General features: G+C 42.3%; 1 protein-coding gene across 1 annotated transcript in view; it reads right to left on the bottom strand.

Annotated features, from left to right (window-relative positions):
* SFI1 (SFI1 centrin binding protein) overlaps positions 1 to 13,733 on the bottom strand; it is a 328,160-nt gene that overhangs the window by 168,601 nt on the left and 145,826 nt on the right. The window contains exon 12 of the mRNA XM_069215083.1: positions 303 to 400. Within this exon, the coding sequence (XP_069071184.1) occupies positions 303 to 400 (98 nt within the window). The remainder of the gene's footprint in view (positions 1 to 302; positions 401 to 13,733) is intronic.

Raw genomic sequence — 13,733 nt, 5'->3', positions numbered from 1 at the left:
TTCTGCAGCTCTCAGAATCTTCACGAAGCACTCCTCCCTGCCTTTTTAGTCCACACACCACTACACTTCATACAGCTCTGCTCCCTGCACCTGTGGCCCAACAGCCCTGCACAGAGCATCTTCAGCTCTCAAACTACTCAGTCTCTAAATCGCAGATTACTGAATTGCTGTGCTTCACACTGTCAGTCTCCTTCACACATGATTCTCTTCTCAAAGACAAATCAATCCATTGCTCACACACTGCCAACTTTGTTCAAGCACCAGTGAACACAGATTTCTGGTCACTGTTACCACTGTACTACCTGTAGTGAGCGTGGGCCTTCGAAGTAAGCAACAGTTGCTGATTTTCCTCCTCTTCATCAAATCGCCTCTTCCAACAGTTCCAGAACCTCTGTAGTAACTATAAAAAGCAATAACAGAAACAATGTGATGTACAACAAGAAATACTGGGAAAAACAGATTAAAGCAGGCAATGGAGTAGGCAGAGACTGGACTGCTAAGGGAGTCACAGAATTGTATGTTATTCACTTTCACCTCCACGTGCCTCAAACTATTTATTTGTGTGTAACATAAATGTGGAAAACAATTGCACTTTGTGTTGTCTAGTATTCCATCTACATGCCCCACTCCTTGTTACACCCTGACTTCTCCACAGTGCACTACGCTAGTTTAAGTGGTGTTCCAGTTTTATACTGAGATCAAATAGTAACTTATGCTACTGCAAGCACAGGTCTGGGTGTTGAACCACTATGGATGACTGGCCCAGGCAGGTTACAAAAGGGAAGGAACAGGGGGTGAAGGCAAGTGTCTCCAGGGAGGGGTTTGTGTAGTGATCTTCACTATACTACTGAATGTGTGAACCTCACCTCAGGGCTCAGACCTTCTGAGGCAGCAACCAAGGGAGTACACGGCCCAGCCAGGGTACCTAAAACAATGAGCAAGAAGCAATGCAGGAAGGACACTGTACCCTGGTCAATATCTGCTCTATAGTTTAATAACGTGATCCGTGTACCATACAAATAAATACCAACTATATGTGGCCCTTGATGACTAGGACAATGTACTGGGAGATTAACAAGATTGTAAGGCTCTAGGTCCCCCTCAAAGGCACGAGATAGAATGTCATTATTCACAGTGGTTGCTGATGACTGAAAGGCAACCTGACTCCAGCCCAGTGAGAGGTGCCAACTAAAGTGATGAGTTAAGAAATGGGTGTCTAGCAACCATAAGCTGGATGAGAGAAAGTTGGAGGTAGAATTACTGAGGTACAGACGAAAGTCTGGGGCATTTCAAACGAAAACAGCCCTCCAAAAAATATTCTGGCTTTCGGATGAAAGCAACAGATCTGCACACTGTGGGGCGTCTGCCCATCAATCAGAAGGCACACATGCGTTTCTCACAAGAACTATATGGATAAGTGAATACCTCTGGATCCTAACTGGTGAGCAAAAGGAAATTGGATAGCTCTTACAATCTGCACTGGAATTAAACTGAATTTGTAAGGCAGCATGAGCAGCAAAATACACTACAGGTTTCCAAGCTCAAGTGGATGCAGTGACAGTCATCCCAACACAATACCAGCAGAATCAGTCTTCTTTAGGCATCCTTCAAGCTACTGGCCTGCCAGAATGTGGTTTAAAGTTCAAATATCAACTGCTGAGACATTGTAGAACCAAAATATCAAGGCCAAACTACTGAGGACTCATATATTGAGAAGGTAAGTGCACATAGATACGTACAGAGTTGCATTCTTTACTTCACATCTAAGAACCTTGAAGAAGAATTAATATGTATGTCAAGGTACATATATGTGGATGGAGCTAAATAAAGTAAGCCTACATTTATCTGCATAGCTTGTCAATATTTTGCCCTTTATCTCTTGGGCACAATATTCTGGTAGCCAGATATTCAGGAGTCAATATTAAGGTGGAATAACCAGCATTAGGGTATCAATCCATGTATAAGGAGAGCGCTTCAGCAGTTCACCTTCCCATGGGTTTGAAGGAACAGAATGAGAGGGAGTGAATGGCAAAGAAAGACAGAAAGAGGGAGATCCATTAATTAGCTCCAGGACACCATATTACCTCTTCCCCCTCAAGGTCAATGTCAGTAGAGATGTGAGGTCTGGCTGAGGGCATTTTATATCTCACTGTATCCTAAGGTGGAGTGCTCAAGATGACGTTTGGGATGTCTGCCGGTCTTCCAGTTTCATACTGAGGCCCATAGAGGCAGCAACCGGAGGGCATTGCCTACAGATATGAACACAATCAATAACAATGGGGAGATCCTGTATTTCCTGCATGCTGAGTTCTTACATTTAAGAAGGAACTGTACCAAAAAATGGCCTTCAAGGACTTTTTCAAGGAGGCAGGAATTCCCATTTTTACACTGTCCTCACGTGGCTATCTTAGAAGTTTGCTCAGAAGCTTGAGAAGCGGGCATGGTATTGTCCCAGAGATACGCTATAGATCCCATGGCACACAAAACTAATGCAGATCGGTTTGTTTGTCCCACCACATTTTGTATTAAGAGCAATGTCATTAAAAGGCTATCAATAAGCATTGGAATACTGTAAAAGTTGAGCTTAAAGTCAGTGAAAAACCTCTCTTTGCTGTCAAAAGAGGCAGAAACAACAGAGATTGCGTGGCATGTTAAACATTTCCACCAGTACCTCCATCTATACATACACTGGAATCTTCATCCAGTTATTGGCCACTATAAATGCAGTAAAGTAAGACATGAAATACATATCAAAACAAAATGTTTTGAATGCAAGGGCAATCAGTTTGATCTGATGGAACTGACAAATTGTAATACTGTGAATGTGGCATACATGTTCATTTGCCCATGCAATTTCCTTTATATAGGAGAAACCAAGCACAGGATCAAAGCAAGAATACTGCAGCACTGTTGCAGAAGATGCGGCTCAACTGGTAGAAAATTTGAGTCTTTGAACTATGCTTCAGAGCATTTACTGTAGTTAGTTCAGGAAAAGATCCTTCTACGCCCACAAGGAGGCGACATTACAGCAATCCTTAACATGGGAAAGCAAATGGATGCACCTGTTTTCACTAAAGGCTAAATCAGCCTCTAACGATAGGTACTGTACTTGATTCGTGTGTTTTTCATTTATACACAAGCTTATCAGTAGGGACATGTCAATTGCACCGTATGCCAGTATCTATTTCTCATGAGCTGGCACATTATTTTCTACTACTTCTTTAAAAAAATAATAATAATAATCTTCCCCCTCCCACCTCCCTTTTTTCTTTTCCAGGTGCATTTTTCTTTCCATTGTTCTACCTTCCTCCCATCTTTTTTCTGTTTTCCCTTCCTTCATTAATAAAAGTACGTAATTTCACAGTAACCTATAGTAACACATTGCATGCATCTTCATTTCCTTTGGAAGTGAGAACTGCCTTTCCTCTAAATATGTCTCTAGAATTTACAGATGTAGTCCTTTTATATATTACTTCCAGATTTTTTCTTAGTCCATAGATTATTTCTATGTCTTTGGCGCCTTTCAAAATGTTTATCTAGATTTTCTACATAGTAAAATTCTTTTTAATCTGTCACTTTTATAGATTTGCATCCTCCATGCTTTTAGATACTGTGGAAGCTTATATCACCATTTATCTATTCCGTGTCTGCGATTTGGCACCCTCTTGAGGGCGTGCATGCCCAAGTGCCTCCAAGCGTAAACTAAGGAGCACCGTGTCTGCACGCGCATCTTGCAGCTCAGCAGACATAGCAGCTAAACAGGCATAAGTGCCTCAGCTCTCTGCTACTTGGTGAACGTTGTTTGTTTACGGCTGCAATCCTAATCACCCTGTTTCTGATATTTTGTAGCAATCAAGGCGATCTTTTGCATCCCTGGACCAATACATGCTTGTGGTGAGTAAACGGGGTCACACATTCCACCACTTTTACGATAAAATGTGCACAAAGTTCAGTTAAACTCACTCCAAATAGTTTCCCTCTTTATTATGGTTTATTCATTTTTGATCCAGAAGCAGCAAATCTGCACTTCTTAGAAATCCAGTAACACCCTTACAGTGGCCACCTTTATAGAGTAAACTGGTGAGAGGTTATATTATGTTGCATCTTCTCCTTTCTTTATTGGCAGAACATTGTGTTGCACAAATACAGTTTGATTAAACCTATTCTGATTACCTCCTCTCTATGGTAAGTGGCATATCTGGACTTCTTGCTTGTAGACGGCATACTGGCAGCCCAAAGACTTACTTTCACATTTGATTGTGCTTCTTTCTCAGACTCAGTGGCATCACTTTTCAACAAAGGCGATTAATGTGCCTCATAGCCCTGATGAAAACCCAGCCATGCAAGTTGACATTAATATTACAGTTATTGGGTTGAACCCTTAATGCTACTTATCTCTTGGCCTGCTTAACATGATTTGTGGCCTTCGGTGCCTTAATACGTCTGTCTCAGACTCTGAATATAACATACAGCTATAACATAATTATTTAAAATGAAGGCTCCCTGTTGTCACTGATATTCACAGATAAATGCAGACAGAAACAATGGGTTCCCTGTCTGTATCTATTTTTAAAAGCGGAAAAATACAGAAAATTGTGCTTCTTGTGAGTTACTCTCCATCCTGTCCTTCATGAACTCCAGGTCAAAGGCTGAGCAGGTGGGCAGCCTGGGGTATTAAACAACATGATGTTATTTCCTTAACTACAAGCTTATGTTGATCTATATTTGTATATAATGCTAAAATGTACCTCTCAGTGTAGTGTTTTGTTATATTTGGCCGCTTATTTTGCTAAAATGCCAAAGGCATGAGTGCATGTTTAGCAGTTAAATAAATGTAATGGCTCCATTTATTCTCAGAACAAAAACATTAATATGGATAAATACTAATAAGATGGCCAAAAAGTAAATACGGATAAACACGGAAACTTTAAATAAAATAAATACCATCAAACCAGAAGCCCTATTTATAATGGACACTTCTGCTTAACACGCTTGTCACTTTTCATGTGCAATGCACCGATTTTGTTATTGCAAACACTACGAAATCAATGACGTCTACGTAAATTCATACACAAATCTGTACTTGCTAACTCTGGGCTATCTGATGTTACTTGTTTAATAATTTCTTTGGTAGGTACTTTAAAAAAAACTATGGACATATTTAGAAGCATTACTTGAAGAATTCCTCATGAAGCACTGTTGTTGTATGGACAGGACAGGGCACAGGGTGTGCACAGTACATACAACAATCTAAAGCAAAGTTTGTATATAGCATGCAAGCTACATGCCAGGCCACAGGCTATACCTACATATAGGAAATAACAAAATGCACCATGTTCTCTAAATATGGGAACTTTGGGCATGCAAAGCATGTCCTTGGACATTTCTTATACACGCTACATAGATAGGCACAGATGGTATGGCCTGCACTGTCGAAGCCATTGATCATGGCATAGGTGATGTTATCGGTGGGTCATGAGCAGTGCATTGTGGAATGGGTGGAGTAGTTATTGTTGACCAGCTATTCATGACTGGGAAATGTAATTGTTGTTTAGGTTTTGATTGTGTCCATATTATCCCTTTCATTGATCTTTTTTTCAGGGAATTCATAAGGACGTATTACAACAATAGTTAGGAAGTAATCTTAGAGAACTGTAACATGTATTTATAGCTTTTTTTCAGACAGATTCATAGGTTTTGTAATTATATATTTGTTTAAATGTACTGATCTTGGGCCACAACTTAACCGTACCCGAGCCCTATAGTCATGCTCTTAGGACACAGCAAAAGTATAGTGTGTCCCACCTCCACCCAGAACCCTCCTCATGCATTCAGACTGGACAAGGTTCTGCAAAAATGATTACTGGGGGCAAGGTATAGCCAGTGGCGAAGCTCTCCATTCAGTATTTGCAGGACATGTCACAGGCCATGCACTTCACATAATGTACACATGGCTATAATGCTAAGGCAAAAGACAGGTCCTCTGTGTTGTAAACGCTGGGGTCGCAAGTCATGCTCAAAAGAAACTGCTGGCAGCACACCAAAAGGATAATAACAAAATAAAAAGACATTTACTGAAAAACCTTTGATAAGGAGATGTTATAGCTCTCTACTAAGATCCCACGCTAGCCTACGTTATAACAAAAATATAAATTCCAAGGGAAAAAAACATCCATTAACTTCACTTTCTGACTATGATGTAAAAACACCGAAAATGCACCAGTTTTAGCTTTCCTCCTTCTGAAATGCATATCCGACACAAATGGCATGACAAATTACATAAATGACAAGGCCTCATGTCAAAAATGGAAATCTAATGCACTGGAGAAAGGACATGGTCAATTTTGCCCGTAATGTGCTTATGTACTTTAAGCCATTGCATAGAGAACCTCAAGGTCAAGATGGAAGGAAATGCTCTGTTGGTGCAATATACTGGATATGGCCCGAGGCTCTGTCCTTTATGCCCAATGTCTACATACAGGAGGCATATATTATGGTCAAAGAACATTATGTTTAGGCTTTACATAAGTGCCCAATGGGCACTGTATGTAGCACACAGTTTACAAGGCTTAAGACCATCATGTATTCCCTGTGCTGCTGTACGTAATGGAATGGGACATAACCGAAAGCTGTATCCTGTGCAGAAAACACACAGGTCTACCATATCCCTCCCTATAAAGCTAGCACTCGGATTGACCGAAGGCCATGCCCTGTGCATTCTACATATAAGATTAACAAGTGGCAATATATATGATGTGCATAGGGCATGGTAGAAGAATATACCATGGGCATCCTCCATGCAAGTGTGACCTATGATACTTCGAACATTAATTACAGGGTTTGGCCAGAAGCCATTACTTGTGTATAGTGGGCACCAATAGGGTTTTGACCACAGTCCATCCCATTCATACCCTATAAGAATCACCAATGTCAATTGCAATGTGGTATGCAATGCAAAAATATATAGTATTCATGGAGAACACAACCCATATCCTCCTTACTGAATTACAGCTGGATCTGGCCCAATGTGGTGGTATGCATGACAAGACCAGTCACAGGGACATTACTTTAGTGTGTCAAGCAACCTCCACTTCAAGAGTAACTCCTAGAAAAGACAATCTTGGTTCCCTCTATAGCCCTGTACCCAGCATTTGAAATATTAGTTCACACACCCAAACATTGTCTTGACCTCCCTGCCGAGTCGGACCACTGGCTCTTTTCACCCACATAAGCAGGCACAGAGAAGATGAACATGGCATGAGCAGATTCCTTGCTGCAATGCAGGTGGTATTGTAGCCTCCTAGACCCTCATGTCAACATGCATGTCTTCTATGCCTCTTCCAGTATCAAGAAGTGGTGCTGGGATCTGTTGGAAAGGGAGAGCATAAACCTGTTGGACAATCTGAAGCACCTAGTTGTCTGAAGTGATCTTCCACCATTGGGTTAGATTGTGCCGGATTCAGCCAGCAACCAGATGCCCATGCTGGAGCAAGGGCATATTAAGGAGGGTTTGACTGTGTGCTGTCCTTGGGTTAGCGGATTGGTCAGACCTCTGGATTCAGACCCACGCGACTTGTGGGAGCTGCGGCCAAATCGACGCAGCTGATAACGCCTATTCTATCCCTGGAAGGGACACATGGTGGAATGCAGCTGTCACGGGCCCACAGTGAGCCCTAATGACCTGACAGTGGCCCCACTATCCTTGAATCTTTCCAAGACCGAGTCAGTCTTATTACCAAAGAGGTGAGTCTCATTGAGGGGCATGCTTATAAGGGATTCCTGGACTTCGCTAAAAAGCCAGTATTCCTCAACAAGGCATGATGCGGGAGAGCCACAATCGAAGCAATGGCTCTCTTCCATCACCAGTAGCTTGGGTGAGTATGGTCCGGGCCTCATCTAGAATCATAATTAGCACTTGTGCACCTCATAACACACAGTATGGGAATAATGCCCCAATAAGCATGTGGTGTTCAGGGATCGCAGTGTTAGGCTGGAGAAAGAAAAAATCCTCTAGCAGAAGGTATACAGCCTGTTCCATTCCATCTCTGGTGGTGAGGTATGGAACGCACCAGGAGTAATCCAAGAGGTTGAGAGGAAGGCTGGGGCCCCAGGAGTGGGGCAATGGTAAGGGCTTCATTAACAGGTAATAAGGGTTCTGAAGGAAATACTCCAGGCTGAAGCACCTCTTTCAAGACCTTGGTCTTCACCTCGATCGTGGGCAGTTTTAGGTCCAGGACCTCAGCCACCTTCCGAGCCACCATCACAAAAGAAGCTCCATGCTATACAGCCACTGTGGGAGGAGAGAGAAGACCAATGTCTAGTGAGGTGTCCAGACCAGTCTCATCAGCAAGGTCCTCGTACCGGTTGTGAATGGTGTGACAGGTCACAGGCCCAACTCTCTGTAACCCTTCCCACTAGGCCTTCAAATGCTTGATCCTTTTTCTTGTTGAAAACACTAGTGAGCCCCCTCATACCAGTAGTCATTGACAATGGACTCTGCTAGGGGTCAGAATAGCCATAAGATATTCTCAGGTCCCCTTCATTAATGTTACTCAGAGGGCATTTCAGGGAAATAGGGCTTCATCTGAAGTGAAGACTATGTGGGCGTGCTCATCATTGAAAACAGTATTGTGTGATGCCAGCCTGGCTCAGTTATGCAGTTGGGACTCATGATGGTGTCAACGACACAGAGTGGCACCACTAAGCAGTCCTCCTAAGGTTGCGATGTCGCAGCCGTGGCTGATATGGATCCACTAACGGATCCTGAGGGGTAGACTGGTGCAGAGGGCAGACACGCAAGCGAAGCACCAGTCAAAGAACATCTTAAACAGATTGGGCCCGAGGGCACTCCAAATGGGTCTGGCTGCCCAAAAATGAGGACTCACAGGAAACCCGGGGAAGCGCAGAGCAGACCCAGTTTGACAATGGAATAACTGGAGAGCGGGGGCCTGGATTTAGGGTATTGTTCGCCCAAAGAATACGAGCAACGTGAAGAATGTTTGAGACAGCCTCGACTTCTCTTTAAATGGGACTTAGCTGAAGAAGTCCAGGAGTGAGATGATGACAGACACAACCAACTACAGAAGCAGTCCAGAGACCTCCCGCACAACAGGATCTCGAGCGGTGCAGAGTCCCATGGCGAGTGGCCAAGAGCTTCATGGCCCACTCGCGGTTTGCCTTTAAGTTCATGGTACTACACTCCGCACACCAAACGGAGTGGTGGTCCCTTCTCCAGGCACCACAGATACACCAAGTTGGGGTCTGTCACCAACATCTGTCGATGACAGACTCCACAAGGTTTGAACCCAGTGGGTTTATTTGGAGACATCCTTGAAAAAAGGTGAAGAAAAGGCACATTAGGTATTGACAAAGTGACAACAAATCCAGTCAAAAGTATCAGAGGTTCCTTGTAGTAAATATGTTTTTTCTTCCCTTTTTAGGGCATGAAATCCCCTTCTACAAACAATGTGTGCTAGTAATAAATAAAAAATTAATGTGTTTGATTATATCAGGTGCCTATCGTTTTTCATATTACTCTCTTTCTGCAAATACTATCACATGAATATATTTGCAGGATTTAATCATTGTTTTTGATTATTTTTATGTTATATCATTATTATGAAATGTAGAGTTTCTAGAAGGTTAATAAATGTTAAATTTTTTGTCTCTTCAAGAGAACACAGACTGAGAGTTTATTCTAAAGGTTTGCAACAAAGCCCTGAATAATCTATGAAATCTAGGCACAAAGAGCTAAAAGTCAGAAATCTTCATGCCAGGCAACAGAAAGACAGACACAGCTGTGTTATGCAGTTCCTTCTTTGGTAACAGGAATGCATGTTTAGGACGGCAGAACGGCAAAGTGTGGAAGACTGAGTCTATTGATGCAGTTGGTAACTGCTGACCTAACTCCTGGCTAGCTCACAGTGCCTCACCCGAACCCTCCAACCCCACAGGTGTAAAAGGTGATTATGGCAACCTGAACATGACACTCCAACTCCCCAGGGGAGCCGTGGAAACAGATAGTACCCCTTTCATACTATTACTCATGCATGCAAAGGCAAGACAAAAAGATGCAAGATAAGTGTTCAATACATTTATTGAAAACAATCGCAATCTAGCATTTCAAGAGTGAGCTGCGATAATTAGGCAGATGAAACAAAGTAAAGCAATCAGCATTACGAACATAGTAAAGAAGATGAACAATCCAACCATGATGTATGTAGTTCTAGATGTGCTAGAGGTTCCTACCTAACCCTATGCCTACTCTGTGAGCATAGCAGTTGTAACCCTCTGCCTGGCCCAATCTAAGGGATTAGCTCCATACCTGGAAAGAGTGTCAGGAATCAGCCTGTGGTTTAGATGGCAATCCTCTCGGGAAGCTAGCAGATCAGCACCTGAGGAGCTGCACGTCACACAGGGTGCATCCCAGGGTAGTCGTAGCTGCAATGCCCTCTACCGTCCCTGGGTAAGTGCACCGTTTATTTAATAAACCATACCACATTGGAAGGAAAATGTTACTTACCAGCAGACATCTGTTCGTGGCATGTAGTGCTGTAGATTCACAAGCTGTGCCTAAGCTTGCCATCTAGTGTTGAGTTCAGAGTAGTACAACTTGTCTTTCTTCGAAGAAGCTTTTCGAGTCATGGGATCGAGTGACTCCTGTCGGAAATACTGCGCATGGGCATTGAGTCCTTTATTAGACTGTTTCTCTGCAGGCGGGAGAGTGAAGTAGTGAAAATAGAGAGTAGAATAGAAAAGATGTCCATGCAATGTATCTACATATGTACAATATTTACATATTAATAAATTGTAACATCCACATGCGTCCAGGGAGAAGGGAGGGCACATGTGAATCTACAGCACTACATGCCACAAACAGATGTGTACTGGTAAGTAACATTTTCCATTTGATGGCATGTGTAGCTGTAGATGCACATGCTGTGCATAGACTGTAAAGCAGTCCCTCTATAAAATGGTGGCTTGCGTGCAGGAGTTGCAATTGGTTAGAAGAGTGTTTTGAGTACAGCTTGTCCACCATTTGCTTGTTGCATGCAAAGATATCTACACAATAATGTTTAGTAAATGTATGTGGTGTAGACTATGTTGCTGCTTTGTAAATATCTGCTATAGGTATGTTACCTGAAAAATGCTATAGATGCACCTTTGTTCCTAGTGGAGTGTGCTCTAGGTGGTACAGGTAATTGTCATTTGGCTTTACAATAGCAAGTTTGAATACATTGGACTATCCATCTAGCTATAGTTAGTTTAGATATAGGCTCTTCTTTATGTGGCAATGAAAAAGCCACAAAAAGTTGTTTTGTTTTCCTAAACTCTTTTGTTCTAGCTATGTAATACATAAGAGCCCTTTTAACATCAAGAGTATGTAGAGCTCTTTCTGCCACAGAATCTGAATGTGGAAAGAAAAATGGCAATTCTATTGTCTGATTGATATGGAATTGTGAAACTACTTTTTGAGGGGAATTTGGATTTGTTCTTAACACAATGTTTTGTTTATGAATTTGAAATAAATGTTCTTCCAAGGTTAAAGCTTGGAGATCACAGACATGTCTAAGGAAGGTGACAGCGACTAAAAAAAGCTACTTTAAAAAAGCTACTTTCCATGAGAGGAACTGTAGAGAACAGGAGTGAAATGGTTCAAAAGGTGGAGCCATAAGCCTTGTGAGTACAATGTTAAGATTCTAAGGAGCAGGAGGAATTCTTGGTGGAATTATTCTTTTGAGTCCTTCCATAAATGCTTTGAAAACTGGAATTCTAAACAAAGAAATATGCTGTCTGTTTTGAAGATATGCAACTATGGCTGCTAAATGTAGACAAATGGATGTGTAAGCTATATTTGCATTTTGTAAATGTAGCAGATGACATACAATGTCTGGTACTGTAGGCTTGAGAGGGTCAATCAAACACAATAGTAAACAAAACGTTTCCATTTTGTCTAGTTGTGGGTTTGCGTGCTTGTTTAAGAATATCCATCGATTGCTGTGGAAATTGTAAATAATCAAAGTCTATGACCTCAGGAGCCATATCGTTAGGTTGAGGGATCCGGGATTCCGATGTCTTATTTGACCCTGTCTGTGTCAAAAGGTTTGGTCTATTTGGAAGTTTTTGATGTGGAACAACTGAGAGTTTTAAAAGTGTTGTGAACCATGGTTGACGTGCCCATGTAGGAGCCACCAGGATCATGTTGAGGGAAGATTGTTTGAGCTGAAAGGGCATGAGCGGGAGAGGGGGGAAAAGCATAAGCAAATATCCCTGACCATCTCATCCATAGAGCATTGCCTTTGGATTGAGGGTGTGGGTACCTGGAAGCGAAGTTTGGGCTTTTCTTGGTTTGATATATGGCGAACAGCTCTTTTTGAGGTGTTCCCCACTTTTGAAAGTACTGGTGAAGGACTTGTGGGTGGAGTTCTCACTCATGGACTTGTTGCTGCATTGATTGTCTGTCCCTGGGAGATACTGTGCCACTATGTGAATGTGGTAATTAATTGCCCATTTCCATATTATTTGTGCAAGATAGGACAGTTGATGAGATTTGTGTCCCCCCCCGTTTTTGAAGATAGTACGTGGCAGTCATGTTGTCTGTAAGTACCAAACTATCTTGTGTTGTAAATGTGGAAGGAACACTTTCATTGCTAGGAATACTGCCTGCAGTTCCAGGTAATTGATGTGGAAAGACCGTTGAGTGCTGTCCCATATCCCCTGAGATGAGCTCCCCAACCAGTCTGAGGTGTCCGTTGTGATAGTGATCGATAAGTATGGCGGTCCAACAACACTAGATCTTCCATCCAACCCTGCGCCTGAGACCACTGACGACAGAGACATTTTTGAAGAGGATGCATATGAAGTCTTGCATTAGGTACGATGGCAATACAAGATGCCATCATCCCTAAAAGTTTCATAACACTTCTTACTGTGTATGTTTGGTTCTCTGTTAATGTTGCAATCATTGTTTGAAAAGCCTGAACTCGGGCTGAGCTGGGAAACACTAGACCGAATTGTGGGTTGAGGGTAGCTCCTAGATAGGGCTGTATTTGGAGAAGGTGCAGATGAGATTTGAGGTAATTTATGGTGAACCCCAGCGAGTGTAGGAGACGAATTGTGAGTTGAGTGTGGCTTTGACATTGTGTGAATGAATTGGCTTTGATGAGCCAATCGTCCAAATGAGGAAAGACATGAATTTGTTGTCTTCTGAGATGTGCTGCGACTACCGCGAGTTATTTTGTGAGTACTCTAGGAGTGGCTGTGACTCCGAATGGAGTATCTCCCAGGGACAGACTTTGAATTGGTAATGTTTTCCTGAAACTACGAATCTTAGGTCTAACGCTGTCATGAAGACGCCTTGTTGTAGAAGGGGATTACAATCCTGAAGAATGACCATATGGAAGTGATTTGATAGGATGTAGTGGTTTAAAGGTCTGAGATCTAATATTGGTATGAGAGACCCATCTTTTTTGGGGGATTAGGAAATACAGGGAGTAGACTTCTGTTCCTTGGTATTATAATAGTACTAGTTCTATCGCCCCCTTAAGAAGAAGAGAATGTACTTCCTCTTTGAGACGAGTGAGATGATCTTGTGAGAGTCCGTGAGTAGGAGAGGGTATATTTGGTGGAGTGGAAGTGAGCTCCAGACAGTAACCATTTTGGATAATGTGAAGTACCCATTGATCTGTGGTAGTGCAAGACCATTGTGGGTAAAAATGTTGCACCCTTCTGCC

The sequence above is a fragment of the Pleurodeles waltl genome, chromosome 11 (assembly GCF_031143425.1).
Source record: "Pleurodeles waltl isolate 20211129_DDA chromosome 11, aPleWal1.hap1.20221129, whole genome shotgun sequence".
Lineage (NCBI taxonomy): Eukaryota > Metazoa > Chordata > Amphibia > Caudata > Salamandridae > Pleurodeles > Pleurodeles waltl.
This window is presented reverse-complemented; position numbering and strand designations above follow the sequence as displayed.